This window comes from Mytilus edulis, chromosome 3 (genome assembly GCF_963676685.1).
Source record: "Mytilus edulis chromosome 3, xbMytEdul2.2, whole genome shotgun sequence".
Taxonomy (NCBI): Eukaryota; Metazoa; Mollusca; class Bivalvia; order Mytilida; family Mytilidae; genus Mytilus; species Mytilus edulis.
In genome coordinates this window covers 33,830,811-33,846,892 of record NC_092346.1, presented here as the reverse complement: position 1 = coordinate 33,846,892, position 16,082 = coordinate 33,830,811, and the positions used below count along the sequence as shown (strand labels likewise).

Here is a 16,082-nt window from a genome sequence, read left to right as displayed (position 1 = left end):
CAATTCACCAAGTTTAATGCAAATTGATTATATTTAAAGCACCTTTGAGTTATTGTTTGATATGTTGATGACGGATGGACAGACGAATTGACAGAAAGACAGACGAATTGACAGAAAGACAGACGAATTGACAGAAAGACAGACAGAGGTATACCATAATACGTTTGTAAAAAACTATATATTATCAAGTGAGTCTTTTTATTATCAAAGAATATAGTGAATAGTAATAGCCTGGGTATGTATACATGTATATGAAAAATCATTTAATGAAACTTAATTTACTACATGATTTTTTTAATCCGACCAGAAAGTACTTCCTTTCATCACCTTGTTTTATTCTAATTTAAAGAGGTGATGTATGTACAAGTATTGATGAATATGGTGTTGATGATAACATTACATTTTGGATTTTAAATTGTTGTTCAAATTTCTAGCCAGGGGAAATAGCTGTTGTTAAAAACAGTTCCTAAATTGATTAAATACAATAGATTGATACAAAAAAAAATAGGTCTAGGTTGGTTAAGACTTGGTCGAGTATGGTTCAAACTAGGTCGAGTATAGTTCAGACTAGGTCGAGCATGGTTCAGACTAGGTCGAGTATGGTTCAGTGATGTATAAAAAAGTTCTGGTCGAGTAAAGGTCGAATACAGGTTCAGACTGTTAAGTATGGTTCAGACTACAGTCGAGTAATATCAAGTAAATTTCAGACCAATTCAGACTGGTCGAGTAAAAATCAGTACAGTCGAGTACAAATATAGGTCATTTCAGTCAGACTTTTACTGGTTTGTAGTGCTAAGAATGCAAAATTTCGCATGTACTCATGTCATCCCATCCTGAAATATTTGACTGGTTCACAGAAGGAACAGTTTTTGCTCTTACTCATTAATAAAACGCGATCAGCGCAGTAGCGAAACATACATATTTAAAAGCCTATGCATGGTTTGACAAAGACGGGGGTCGTCATCAGGACCTCCGCACTTGAGACAAGTTGCTATGCTATCACATTTGCATTCAGAATACATCGTGGATATCACATGAACATTAATGAGTTAAATTTATTTTTGACTGCGTAAGGTCCATTGATAAAAAGTTCCTGCACATTTTAGAACTATACATCCAATAATTGAGTACTGCAAAGTGGGGAACATTAATCTTATCAAGACATTTATTGACACTACAAAAAGAGGACGTTTGACAAGGACAAAATGTTGGCCCATACAAGAAATTATGTGAGGAATATATAACCACAAGTAGGGCGTGGTACTCATTAAACCCCATTCAAACTGGACGTGGTAACGTATTTACACATCACGTACAGCCAATCAACAGACCATTCTTCTTTTCAGTATGGGTTTTACGGCCTGCTTACATAGGTTTAGCTAATCACAAATATATACGTTATGGGCCGGTCATATGCGTGTTATTACTTATGATCAAAAATCAAGGACAGAAGATGCGAATCATAACATTTATTATTCGCTATTCGTAAAGTACTAGCCTGTGTTACGTCATTTAATCTATATCCTCATAAAACTGTTGCCATGAATAGAATATACATACTTACATTACAAGTAATTGTTAATACTCATTTGCTACTTACTTTTTTTAAGCTTTCACATTTAAATTCCAGGTACTCCTTACAAAACCATCCCAGAGGATCTTCTTTCCGTATTGTTCTAAAACAACATTTATCTGAATATGATCCTTTTTCTGAATTTTTTCTGTCTATGAAGAAACAACATCAAAAAAGTTTCTGTGGTGCACACTGAATAACCAGCGTAGCGGCTTATTTAAAAGTGTGCACCACATTTTTTAGGTTATTTCGAATAGACAGAGAAAATATTACAGTCATTCCTTAAAATGTAATTCTAAATTCCATTTTTAAAGAGTAAATCATGAAAAAACTTTAATGACGTCACAGTCACATGACCAAAATATGTCTTTGAGCTGATAGATAAAAAAAAACAATTTCAGCCAATCAGAAGACGTGTTATATCCAAAATTAAATTATGAACTAGTGACAGAGAATACACCGTTTAAATAATAATAAAAGAATACTCATAACAGTTTAGTTTCATGAATTTAATACGGAAATTGAAAACAATTCAGAGAAAGTAAAAACTTCCAACTATTCCATATCTTGACAAATTCTTTCTTCCAAACTTTCTGCTTGAATAATTAAGAATAAACCGACGTTTTTGTTAATCATTTTCAGTACTCTAACACGAATAGGCTGATTTTTCTTTTGTGAACTGTGTGTGGTTTAAAATACAAAGTTTTGGTCGACCCGGTGATAAGTCTCATACACATAAATTGAAGGTTTATGTCTTTTTTTTCAATCGGAAAAAATGCCTTTTTTTGGCAATTGCATGAAGTCATCGGCTACATGTAGTCATGTTTTATTTTGGATTTATAGCACAAACAATTGCTAAGGAAGTTGCATATTTCAAATGTTTTATTATCAAAAATGTAAAAAAAACAACATATCACAGTTAGAGTAAGTAATGTATATAAAAATATATATATGAGTTTATTTTACAATTACATTTTAGAATTTATTCACGACGAAAAATTCTCTTTGTTACTCTTTTATTGCTGCGGGTTTTTTTGTTTGTTCATGCTTTTAAAAAGACAATCGTCACGTACGTATATAAATATCAAAATATCTACTTTACAATTACCCACGTAATGTTTTATAAAAACAAAAAATATATGTGTAAAAATCTATGCATTATAATTTCAAGCATGTCAATGCTATTATATACTTAACAACACAAATAACGCACCACATCTTACCATATGTAGTAGCTTCACACTATCTTGTTTTTACAACAAAAATAATTTAAGTATATAACCTTGAAATTAATGCAGACTTTACAGTAAAAATTTAATTATAGTGGTGATGTTCCAGACCATATGAGTATTTGGACTGTACGCGTACGGTCCGGACCGTATACGTATACTCGTACGGTCCGACCATACGCGTACCGTCGGACCGTATGAGTATACGCGTACGGTCCAGTATGAGCTAACCATACATGTTATTTGATCATATGGGTTAAATTGAAACAAGCATTTATCACAATCTTTATTTTTAGTTTTACAAATTGTTATTGATAATTTATTACAATTAGATAGATAAAATGAACAAACGAACAATTGAAATTAAGTATTTGTTTAATTTTATATCTGAATCCTATGTGGGTACTCCCGCTCAAGGTGACACAATTCAAGTAACGTAATATTTTTTACATTTTCATGTATGCAGTTCATGCATGTTCCTTTGCATTTGCATGTTTTGGTAAAGTTGCTAAATATTCTAAAACAATTGACCTCCCACATTATGTTTACTTCCGATATCCTCAATTTCAGTGATCATATGAAATCAACCGTGTGATTATTTTGAAAAAGTACGCATACGGTCCAGACCGTACGCGTACGGTCCAAATACTCATACGGTCTGGAACAGTGACCATAAAGTCAAAAATCAAAAGTCTGAGATAAGCCAATTTCAAATTGGTCACTGATTAGAATTCGATTAAAACACTGAAAATCAAAGTCATTTCCGTTTTGTAGGTTGATACTCACGACTTTAATTTTCACAAATTTGGGCAACATTTGTTTGTTTTTGGTTAATAATGTGCTTTTGATATGTCAGGCAAAAAAATAAAATTCTAATCTTCACAGAATTTGGTATTTATGACTTCAGAAACGTTGTGTCAAACTTTTGATTCATTTGAAATATTGTTTTAAGTAACATGAAATAGAAATTTATACTCCAAAGAAATTACTGGATGTGGTGCGTTTCTTTTCTTGTGAAGTATAAATGTACAATCAGTAAATTTTTTGGTAAATTTGAAAACTTTGCATACTAAGTCTTGTACTTACAATTGAAATGGTGTTGGCTGCAAAGATTGTAAGTATATTTGCACCTGCATACTATTAATACCTACTTAACGTAAAGCTGCGAATATTACAAGAACATACATGAAAATAACGTTTTGCTGATATATAAGAATATACATTGTACCATGATCATGTGGACCAAAACTAATAGGATATTTCATGTTGCATGATTATAAGATGCCAGTATAATGTAATAGTACTCAGAGAGCATATCACCGTACTCGGACATAGTTTTCGTTTTCCGAGCCGACCAGTCTTTGCTTCAATCATGATTGTCATGTGCAAAATAGCTGTTTACCTTAACTAGATCAGGTCATATTTGTTTGCGATTATAAAGATTGGATCTTTTCTTGTGTTTTCCTACTTTTAGTAAAATGTTATACTTTACCAAACTCCGAAACAGTGGCAGTTTAGCAAAGCAACGTCACCGCTGTTTCAGAGTTTAATATTTTACGTTTGTGTCTGACATTATCAAAGCAAATGAGTGTCGGTTCTGTGCATTACATATGTATCAGTTAAATGGTTAAACTACTTCCTATTTTTCCGAATAGCTACTTAATAAAATGAATACTCTGTTTTTATACATTTTTGTATGCTGCAGTTACATAATATACGCATTTTCCTTGTTTACTTATGAAAAGAACAACTTATATAAATGAAATTCGAGCAGATGGAATAACAAATGTACACTCTGGACACCACAACAAATGTTATAAACAATACAGTATTAAATCATACACACATATCAAGATAAAAAAAATTATAATTAATAATGCTTAGTAAATATCACTAGATATAGTAAACTACAAAAAATATCACAGAAATGTTCGGTATAACTAAATATGGAATCATGTTTTTTAAACGTCTTATCAAAAGCAAATTCGTGGAAAATGGTTGAGCTTAGCTTAAAACTGACCGAGTAGTGTTAAACAAATTTTGAAACATTATTTGAAAATGTGAAATATCTAAAACGAAGCGAGCAACACAGTGACATTCTGCAATAAATCGTTTGCTGAAGACCGATTTTGATTTTGGCATGTTGGGACACAGTGACATTCTCCGATAAATCGTTTGCTGCAGACCTATTGTTATTCCAGCATGTAATGACACAGTGACATTCTCCGATAAATTGTTTCCTGAAGACCGATTGAGATTCCAGCATGTAAGGACACAGTGACATTTTCCGATAAAACGTCTGTTGAAGACCGATTGTGATTCCAGCATATAAGGACACAGTGACATTCTCCGATAAATCGTTTGCTGAAGACCGATTGTGATTCCAGCATGTAAGGACACAGTGACATTCTCCGATGATTTTTTTGCAGAAGACCGATTGTGATTCCGGCCTGTAAGGACACAGTGACATTTTCCGATAAATCTTTTGCAAAAGACCGATTGAGATTACGGCATGTTAGAAATCTCCAATGTTTCTTCAATTGACTTAAACTAACATGGTTCAGTGAAGAATAAAAGGAAGTTACAATTTTTAACAATAATTTTCATTTGTATGCCATGGGAATGCAAATGTTTACATTGTAACTCTATCATATAACAGGCTATTATTTGAACTTGGAATTATTATCAATTATGGAATTTACATAATTTCTTGGTTTGATTTTTTTTTTTTTAATAAATTCCATGTTTATTCTATACTTTAATGTTCTGTACTGTGCACAACACTTTCTATTACAAAGAAGATAGTACATTTTCAATAGACTGTACTGTGCCGCGCACAACACAATCTATACAAAATACATTGTATGGAAAGTGTTATGAACAGCTCAAAACATTATAATACCAAATAAACATGGAATTTATTAAAAATTTCAAGCACAAGAAATTATGCAAATTCCATAATTAAAAATAATTCCAAGTTCAATTAATAGACTGTTATATCCATAAAGACATATAAAATGGTAGGTAAAATAATGCAAATGCAAGGCAGTTCCAAAATTTGAAATGTGTAAATTTTGATTTCCCCTTCTTAAAGCTGGACAGAGAATTTATTTTTCTCCTGAAGGGATCAATTTGAAACGGATCTGAGTCTGATTTCTTTTTCAGCTATCACTCAAAAAAAATCAAAATTTTTCATTTCAAAAAAACATTATATCAGATTTAAATGTATTTGATAGGATGAACGTTATATACAACATAGTTACATAAAGTACGTTTTACATGAATTGACCTAGCTTGCCATGGTAAAGTTTAACAATTAGGAGAATTAATATATTGTTTACACATGTTTTCTAACAATAACATTTCAAATAAATCAATGAAAAAATAAACAAAAAGTAGAAAAATATTAAATTACAGTAACACTACATGTATAAAGCAAGGATATCTAATAAACGATTGCAAAAGGAGACAGCAGCTAACCATGCACTAAAAACAATAAAACAAGGCTATAAATAGCTCATTATTAAGTATTTCTCTTATTTTCATAACAAAATCTACAAAAACAATCGGCAACAATTTCACATCTCAATATTGGAAACAAAACCTAAAGGATTTAGCATTTTTGTTTTTAAAAACAGATATATCACTCTGAAAATTATGTGTACACGTACTATCACTCTGAAAATTATGTGTGCACTTTCTTGCATTCACTCTGAAAAGTATGTGTACACATATAACTGCTTCACATTTAACTTTTTAACGTGAAAAAAAATGTAAGAACATGTAACATTCGTTTTCGGACAGCAAATAACTGCAAATTATGGTCCCAAATCACGGAATAATTACGACTTTAACCTTTACATTTGAATCTTGACACTTTTGTAGTGTTAAATTAATTTAAAGATACAGTTATGAATTCTCTTATAATATAAAAACAAGTATCCGTTTGAAAATGTCTGGCTTTCCATGTTGTTTTTGATTATGTGTATACTGATATCATTGTCAAGTGTCATCTTCATCCTAGATCGATGGATGCACGGCAGGTTTTCCAGGAGATGTACAACCACAAACATTTCGTAATACAAAGAATGCGACAACAGCAACCACTAAAACAGCACTTGTAACTGTCCCGGCTATAATAGCTGAATATTTGCTCGCTGAAAAAAAAAACGATACCACTAAAAAATGTTTTGAATAAAGAATTATTTAATTCCACTGCTTAACGTTATGTCAGTTTCAATAAGAGTTTCTCTATCCACACAAAAGGCGCTAAATTTATTTCGAAGGTGATCCAATTAAATTGGTCTGCTGGTGGATCAAAATAAAAATGTTAATTTCTGCCATTGTCGCATCATTGTCAGAAAAAAATAACAACAAGGACAACGTACCCCTTTACTTATACTCCCGTTTCACAATATTTAATATATTAATTTTAGTATCAACTTTGATTTCTATTTTACATTGCACATGTTGCAAGACCATTTAGATTTAATTTTGTTCCGGTCCCGAGGACAATCCGTATCAAATTTGTTGTTTACAGAATTTTGAAAATGGGATTTTTTCCCAACAGTTATAAATTCATTAATCATCAGTAATCGAAAGCTTACTATTAAGGTGTTGGGGGCGAGCGCTCATAAACATGTTTAACCCCATCACATTCTTCACGCGCCTTGCTCAAGTTCGGAGGTTGTCGTTGGTTCATGTCTGTCATGTTTGTATTTTGTAAATTTTTTTGTTATAAATTGGGTCGTTTATTTCTAGTTTCAATTGTTTCACATTTTTCATTCGTGGCCTTTTATAGTCGAGTATACTGTATGGGTTTTTCTCATTGTTTATTGCTTATATTCACATCGTTTGAACTCTGGTTGAATCATACCACATCTCCTTATTCTTATATTCTTCAAATATAACTTTTAAATATCAAACAGTATTAAACGGTGTTAACAGACATTTGTAGGGAAGACACATTTCACGAATATTTCTATTTGCCGAAAGATGGTTTTAAGAAAGTTGTAATTCTTAGATGTTGTATGTGGGTATTCGGAGTCAAGCGTCTTAGATTTGTATTTTACCGACAGATGTAAAATGATTTGGAAAATCGGATTCCGTTTATTCCAAAATAAAACAATCTAAGCTTCATGAAAGGTTATGAAAAAATCTGAACATAGCTGCACGACCAGATCAATTTTGTAAAGATTTGCATCAAATGACGTTGCTAACCGAAGCGAATGTATTTTGTTTCAGCATTACAATAATTAATTTTACTTCCAGCAGAAATTCTACTATGGTTAACTATGTATTCTAATATGACGTGATTATTTCGCTTTGTAAACAACACTGTGATAAAATTCTCGATATATCTACACTTAGCGCAGACTCAGAGATATACATCATAATGGCTGTTACAATATACTTCCCACGTAAATCTACATGTATTCGAACCTATTTGCAGACCCTTTGCCAATTTTGTTGTTTTAAAAAGTGCAATTAAAAAAAGACCAATTAACTGTTATTCGTATTCGGATGCATAATAAAAAGAAGTAATGCACAAGAGCTCGGAGAAAACAACAAAATAAAAATATAATAAAATTCCGCGAAAGTCTATTAATTTTTTTTGGCGCATTTAAGTCATTTCAAAACATGACGTCATACAAATGAAACCGCTAAAGTTGAAAGTTTTCAGTTACGTGAACCATCGAAGTTCGTATGATATTGTATTAAACTGATTTTTGAGGTGGGTTTTGTTTTATTTTCTTTTCTATTGCATATTTGCATATTTACTCATTTCAGCAAGTCAACATGGCGGCTCCTTAGTTACGAATGTCAACTTTGGATTTGACGGAAGCTTACGAGAAAATCATGTAAATTAAAAATGGCAAATGTCGGGTTCGAGAATTAGAAGAATTAAACAGGGTTTTTTTTCTAGCTGTTATTCACGAAATTACCCATGCAAGCTACGGATTTATTTAGATATTTGAGCTTTATCTAACAGGGAGTAAAAAAGATCAGCAACACACACACCAAACCAACCCTCGCTTCAGTATTTTAATGACCGTATTTGTCCTATTAGAATCGAAATAATTCATGGAAGCCATAGATTGTTGGAAATTTACACATGGCCTGGGCTGTGATATTCGTTAATTTTATCCCTCGCTAACGCTCAGGATAAAATTCGAATATCACGGCCCAGGCCATGTGTAAATTTCCAACAATCTATGGCTGCCATGAATTATTTCTCAATTATATAATAAATCCTCAAAATTTCAAATAACATCTGTCATAATTGCGGGATTGGGCTATTTTCAGGAACCTTCAATTTGGAAATCTGTTAAAAAATAAGGCATTTATATAGTTACAACCCTAAACATGCTAAAGTAAATTTTATTAAAAATGGCCCTACTCTGCAATAAATTTGGAGGTAGTTGGCACTACATCAGTGTTTCGTAAACATGGTAAAAGAGACGATAAAATAACTATCTCCATGTTCCGTAAACATGGTAAAAGAGACGATAAAATAACTATCTCCATGTTCCGTAAACATGGTAAAAGAGACGATAAAATAACTACCTCCATGTTCTGTAAAGATGGTAAAAGAGACGAAAAAAAACACTGCCTCCATGTTCCGTAAACACGGTAAATAGAGGCAATAGTAGTATACCGGTGTTCAAAAGTCATAAATCGTAAAAAAGACGATAAAATAACTAAAGTTGTAGATTTCTTTATCCAAGGTATAAAGATAAACAAAAAATACCTCAATCAGTAAATTAATAATCTTTGAATTTTTCCGATTAATATATTAATTTTAAGAGACTTGGGGTGATTCAAAGCTTGACTTATTATATAGATTATGGCTGTCTTTTGTTGAAAACTATTTCTAAAATATATTGCCTTTAGATGTCTTGTTGTTATTATATTTACGTTGCAGTATCGTTAACTTAAACGTTTGTTCATATATATAAATTTATGAAAATTGTAATTTTTATGGAAGTGTTTAACTTTAGTGGTTACTTTGTAAAACTCTGTTTTTAATTATTAGGTGGTTTGTAATAAAAACCTATTTGTAGTTTGCTATAAAAAAAAAATATAAAAATAAACAAGCATTCTAAGAGTAATTTGCATGGCAATACATAGCCCCCTTCTGGTTAAAAGATCATTGTACTGGAACAAAATGCTAATTTGATTTATAACTTGTCATGATGTAAAACTACAAAACAAATATCAAATCAGTATCTTCAATCATGACGAAAAAAAAGAGTGGAAAACTGATTATTTGAGTTAATTTTCCAAGTCCAAGGATCATAACTCTGCAAAAAAATCATTTAAACTTAACAAAATTCGAACTTGATCTATAACTCGTCATGTTAAAATTGTACATGTATACAAAATATCAAATTAATATCGTCTAGCATGATTAAAAACATGCCTAAAACTGATTACTTGCTTGGATTTTCTAATACCGTGTTAACACTACGAAATCTGCTCTGGGTCAAACCCGGGATAATTAATCCGAATTAATTACCCCATTTCACATTTGATGAAAAATTAATCCAGTTTGGGATTTTCCGTCAACAAAAATAGAAATGCAAGCGCCAAAATTGTAACCCACATCTGTCCACTGTATATATTTACATTCTTATTATTCTCACAGTTGCATTATTTCATAAGTCTGAAATTCTTCACCGCAATCCTGATCGACTGCTTCGGAGGAACTCCACATGAACCACTTTCCGTGTTTTCAAAGAACGTCATTTAAAAAAAAAAAAACAAAAAAAAAAAAAGAAAAAAAACAAAAAAAGAAAAAAAAAAAGAACGTCATTTTATCCAAATTGCCCCCATTTGCCCCCAAAGAAGCGACGGAATTCTTAAAGGTTTTGAACAATTCGTATTCTCATCATTTGTCATTATGCAGGTCTTTCAACATAGCTAAATACTCTTATCCCTCTTGCTGCCGCTTATTTGATATGGTTATATTTCGTGTGCTAGAAAATATAGGAGCTGGACGTCTGTGACGTGAAACGTCAGAATATAACGTCATTCAATATGTGACGTCATTCAATAATTACTTTACATTGAAGACCTATAACCCGTTCACACTATGCCTTTTTAAACCGGGGTCGACACGAATTAGTTAATCCGGGTTAAATTTAGGTAGTGTGAACGCATTATCCCGCGGCGAACCCGGATTAAAATTACCCCTTATTTGAGGTGGAGTTAATGTGGGGCAACCCGGGTTAACTACTTCACTTCTAAATGTGAACGCAAAGTGAAGTTAATGTGAGGTTGTTGCTATAGTGATATATATGACGTTTGCTTAAATAAGTCTTCAATGTGACGTCTCCTGCCCTCCCCCCCCCCCCCCGAATATCAAACGGTCGCCCCCTAATAGGTAAAATAGTCCCAATATGGGTACAGCAGTCATCACTGTGTCACAATCTCAAAACAAACAATTTCCTATCGTTAATTATCCGTTTTTAGATGGTGACGTTCCCTTAAAGCTTGTCACCATCTTACGGTGTTTATATATCTCAACTTGTACGATTCGCTCGTGTATGTAACAATGTTTTAGATTTTAACGAGAGAAATTTATGTATTAATGAAAAATTATTACACCAGGGTTTTCGATATCACAAACTAGTCAAAACATTTACTAAATTTTATCATCGGTATAAAGACATCATTCGTAAATATAGCTCAACATGCAGACTTCTTATACGTTCAGGTATTTCACATCCAATTTTTTATAAAAATATTCTTTATAAAGCACAAAGGTGTCAGTATTCACCTCAGAAACTTACAAAACCTTTGAATAGACTTATTAAGAAGGGATATAATTACGATACTGTTGTCAAGTCATTAAAGATTGCATATTTTGGCGTTAATATTGAGTCACTGATAAGGTCTTTGCGTCGGAACTAAACACATTTATTCTAAAAACAGTTGTTGGCATGACACGGGTCATGTTCTTCTCATATATGTTATGATGGTATGATACTAAACCCCTAACGGGAAGGATTGTGCCTGATGTTCATATGATGAAATCATAATCTTTCAGTCAGTTTAATTGAAGTCTGGAGCTGGCATGTCAGTTAACTGATAGTAGTCTGTTGTTATTTATGTATTATTGTCATTTTGTTTATTTTCTTTGGTTACATCTTCTGACATCAGACTCGGACTTCTCTTGAACTGAATTTTAATGTGCGTATTGTTATGCGTTTACTTTTCTACATTGGTTAGAGGTATAGGGGGAGGGTTGAGATCTCACAAACATGTTTAACCCCGCCGCATTTTTGCGCCTGTCCCAAGTCAGGAGCCTCTGGCCTTTGTTAGTCTTGTATTATTTTAATTTTAGTTTCTTGTGTACAATCTGGAAATTAGTATGGCGTTCATTATCACTGAACTAGTATATATTTGTTTAGGGGCCAGCTGAAGGACGCCTCCGGGTGCAGGAATTTCTCGCTACATTGAAGACCTGTTGGTGACCTTCTGCTGTTGTTTTTTTATTTGGTCGGGTTGTTGTCTCTTTGACACATTCCCCATTTCCATTCTCAATTTTAAATATTTTTTAAAAGCAAAAAAAGCATCTATAAAATTTAAAAACAACATTCATTGCTTCGCGTGTTGTTATGTGTATATATATATTAATCTATGTTGAAAAACCTGCATAATGACAAACGATGAAACTTATATCATTTCCGTCGCTTTTTTGGGCTAAAAATGGGAGCAATTTGGATAAAATTTCAGACTATAAAATAATGCATCTGTGATGAAAAAAAAATGTAAATATGTACAATGGACAGATGCGGGTTACAATTTTGGCGCTAACATTTCTATTTTTGTTGAGAGGGAAAATCCCAAACCGGGCTAATTTTTTATCAAGTGTGAACTGGGGTAACTAATTCGGGTTAATTAACCCGGGTTCGACCCTGTGCAGTTTTTATAGTGTGAACACGGTAATATTATATCAAAGCCTGTAATTTAGTGGTTGTCGTTTGTTGCTGTTTCTCATATTTGTTTTTTGTTTAGTTCGTTAGTTTGTGTCGTTTAAATGGTTTTACATTTGTCATTTCGAGGCCTTTTATAAATTTCCAAGCGGTATTGCTTTTGCTCACTGTTGAAGGCCGTACGGTGACCTATAATTGGGGAGAGGATCTGTACAACGTCAATATTGCGAATAAACTGGTGACACAGAGACGTCTAGCCTATACATAATTTACAAACAGGGGTGATTCATCCTTCATTTTGCTGTTGTATAGATGAAAATTTGGATATTTGAGAAAAAACAGACATATTACTAGTATAATCATGGAATAATCTTTCAATTACGTTAACAATTTTGGTTTTGTTTTGTACTGTACCCTCATGTGTACATAGTGTACTCACCAGATCTTGATCCGACATTGCTCATACTATTGGTAGTATTCATGGTGTTTGTTTCTGTTGCAATAAAAAAAGTGTATTATATCAATTATATATAAATAAGAGAAAGGAATGTAATGCGTACGCAATAACTATGTATGTAAGGATATTTTGGGTACATACGTCAATGCGACAGACAACGACCAAAATAAACAGATACATCCATAGAACTAATAACTCTGTTTTTATACACAAAATACATCGATAGAACTAATCACTCTGTTTTCATTGTTTTCATACACAAAATACATAGATAGAACTAATAACTCTGTTTTCAGGGAGCTACCAATTTATTTTTATGGGGGGGGGGGGGGGGGGGGGAGCTAGGATGAAATTTGAAAAAAATAGGCAGAACAGGAGTTTTGAGTAAAAAAGAAAAAGCATGATGGGATTCTTTGCCAAAAAAAAAAGCAGGATGACAATTTGTGTAAAAGAAAGTCAGAAAAAACTAATAAAAAAAAAATGCAGGACCGAACAGAGTGAAATATAAAAATGCAGGACAGAGATTACAACTAAAAAAAAATGCAGGACAAACTTTTTCATCCTAGTCCCCCCCTGTCTCAATTATCAGACAGATATCTAGTTATTAGTTCTATTTTATCTGAAATTATGCGAGGAGGTTTACTCCAGAATTTAAATGACTTTTTTTAATAACCAAAGAATCAGACAACTGAATAGTGCCTAATCAATGCGAATCCGTGATTTATGTACCTTTGTTTATTTGACTGTATATTCATTGTAAAGTCACCGACGGTGGCAGGATTCAAATGATACATTTAAACGGAAATGATCAGTTCATCAATGATGTAATTGTACTAAAAACTAAAGTTACAAGTCTTTTAGGCAGAATATGCGTTCGAGTTATTTACATTAATTTGTCACTATGTATGCCCGTACACTATTACTCATTTGGCTTGTAAAAATGTCGGTGTCAAACGTACGTGGTACAGGTTATTCTAAAGTCATTTATTGGTATGCTACACGTAACTTAATTATGATACAAACTTCACTACTTACCCTGAGTAACAGATGTAGCTGGAGATGTTACCAGAGTATCTTGTGTTGTTATAACTGTAGTTTCTACAATATTCGTTGATGTAATTTTGGTGTCTGTAGTTGTTTTTGTTGTTAGTATGTCAGCATTAGTTGTTGCTTTTGTTGTTATGCTATCAGTAGTTATTTTTCGTGTTGTTACAGCGTCAGTAGTTGTTTTTGTTCTTGGTACGTCTGCAGTAGTTTTTGCTGTTGTTGTTAGGCTGTCAGTAGTTGTTTTTCGTGTTGTTACAGCGTCAGTAGTTGGTTTTGTTGTTGGTATGTCAGCAGTAGTTGTTGCTGTTGTTGTTAGGCTGTCAGTAGTTATTTTTCGTGTTGTTACAGCGTCAGTAGTTGGTTTTGTTGTTGGTATGTCAGCAGTAGTTGCTGCTGTTGTTATTAGGCTGTCAGTAGTTATTTTTCGTGTTGTTACAGCGTCAGTAGTTGGTTCTGTTGTTACAACGTTATTTTCTTGTGCTGTAAAAATAAAAGACTGAATGTTTGATTATTGCTTAACATATAATTATACGTAATAACAAGCGAGCCGACATTTCCAAATATAGATTTTGATATTCTAAAAAAACTTTCTTTATATGAGTTAGACGATAGAAGTTTACATAGCGTTCATACTAAACTACTAGTCAATACATTTGTTAATAACTTTTCGTCCAATCAAATATAACCATTTAAAACATTAGTCATCTTTACTTATACTAGTCATCATTAGTGCAGCACACAACATTTAAAATCATAGTTTGGGTTTCCATGTGAAAATTGTGATCTATGACATCAATATTTTCTGATAACTTTGTTTAAATAATCGGAGAATACAGAATGAACTGATGAGAAGAATGGTATATTGTTGGTCCTCATCAGAAACCCCTCCTGCCCCATAGCATCGTCATTGTTATACGCTGTAAGCAGTTATATAAAATGTAGGTAATTCCAACAAATTCCTAGAGAAGATTTTCTGAATTTTCGACAATTATTTTTTTTTATATATGACCTTATAAAAGCTGGGGTCACACATTCACGATTTTTGCTGCCGTCCTTGACAAGACCATTAAAATTTGTCAAAAGTCTGATCAAGATCCTATGAATCGTGGCTGGAAATTCAAACTTTAATTAAAATCTGTAAAAACATTTATTGAATCACGAAAACAATCAGATATTGTTCAGGAAACGCCCAAATTCAGCCGTTTCCAATCGAATTTGTCCCGATCATCCCGTTTTCGATTCGATTCTAATCCGATTTGTATCTTTCGCATGGTACAAAACGACCAAATCTGTCCCGACAGCGTCCCGATTCTACCAAATGTGATCCGACAGAGATCAGACAGAGACCAGACAGTGAACCAATGTTGACAGAAGATACCCGTTAGAAAACTGTCGCTAAATTAGGTATGATCATGTATAGTCGGAATGCAATTCTATCACAGTCTGCTGTACCGCATTGCAAACGGTTTTGTCTAGACTCCGTCGTATTGTCATCTGTAATTGTCGGGACTTTGACGTGTATATCATTGTCGAATTTCGTATTAACAACGGGACTATTCCGGAACGGTTTCGGCAAATACTGTTCGCATTTGGCCAGATCTGTATGAAATCTGGACTCAATCGTAAAAAATACAGCAATAAAAAATCTCACGATCATGCACGTTCCAGAGGACAACGTCCAGAAAACGCAGAATTTTGTTACGATTTTAATCCGATACATCAGAATCTGTCACGACATAGTCACGAATGTATTCAGACTATACACAATCGGCTGAATTTCCCCGAATATTACGGGACACACTTAACTGTCGGGGTGATTGGCCGACCTCTTTGGA

At 33.0% G+C, this 16,082-nt stretch overlaps 1 protein-coding gene across 1 annotated transcript in view; it reads right to left on the bottom strand.

Moving 5' to 3' along the window:
* Window positions 1-5,716: 5,716 nt before the first annotated feature.
* Window positions 5,717-16,082, bottom strand: part of LOC139516284 (neuroendocrine convertase 2-like) — a 94,767-nt gene continuing 84,401 nt past the window's right edge. Inside the window, exons 14-16 of the mRNA XM_071306289.1 lie at window positions 14,236-14,727; window positions 13,183-13,236; window positions 5,717-6,959 (exon numbers count right to left, since the gene is read on the bottom strand). Coding sequence (XP_071162390.1) covers window positions 6,823-6,959; window positions 13,183-13,236; window positions 14,236-14,727 — 683 coding nt within the window. The 3' untranslated portion in view covers window positions 5,717-6,822. The remainder of the gene's footprint in view (window positions 6,960-13,182; window positions 13,237-14,235; window positions 14,728-16,082) is intronic.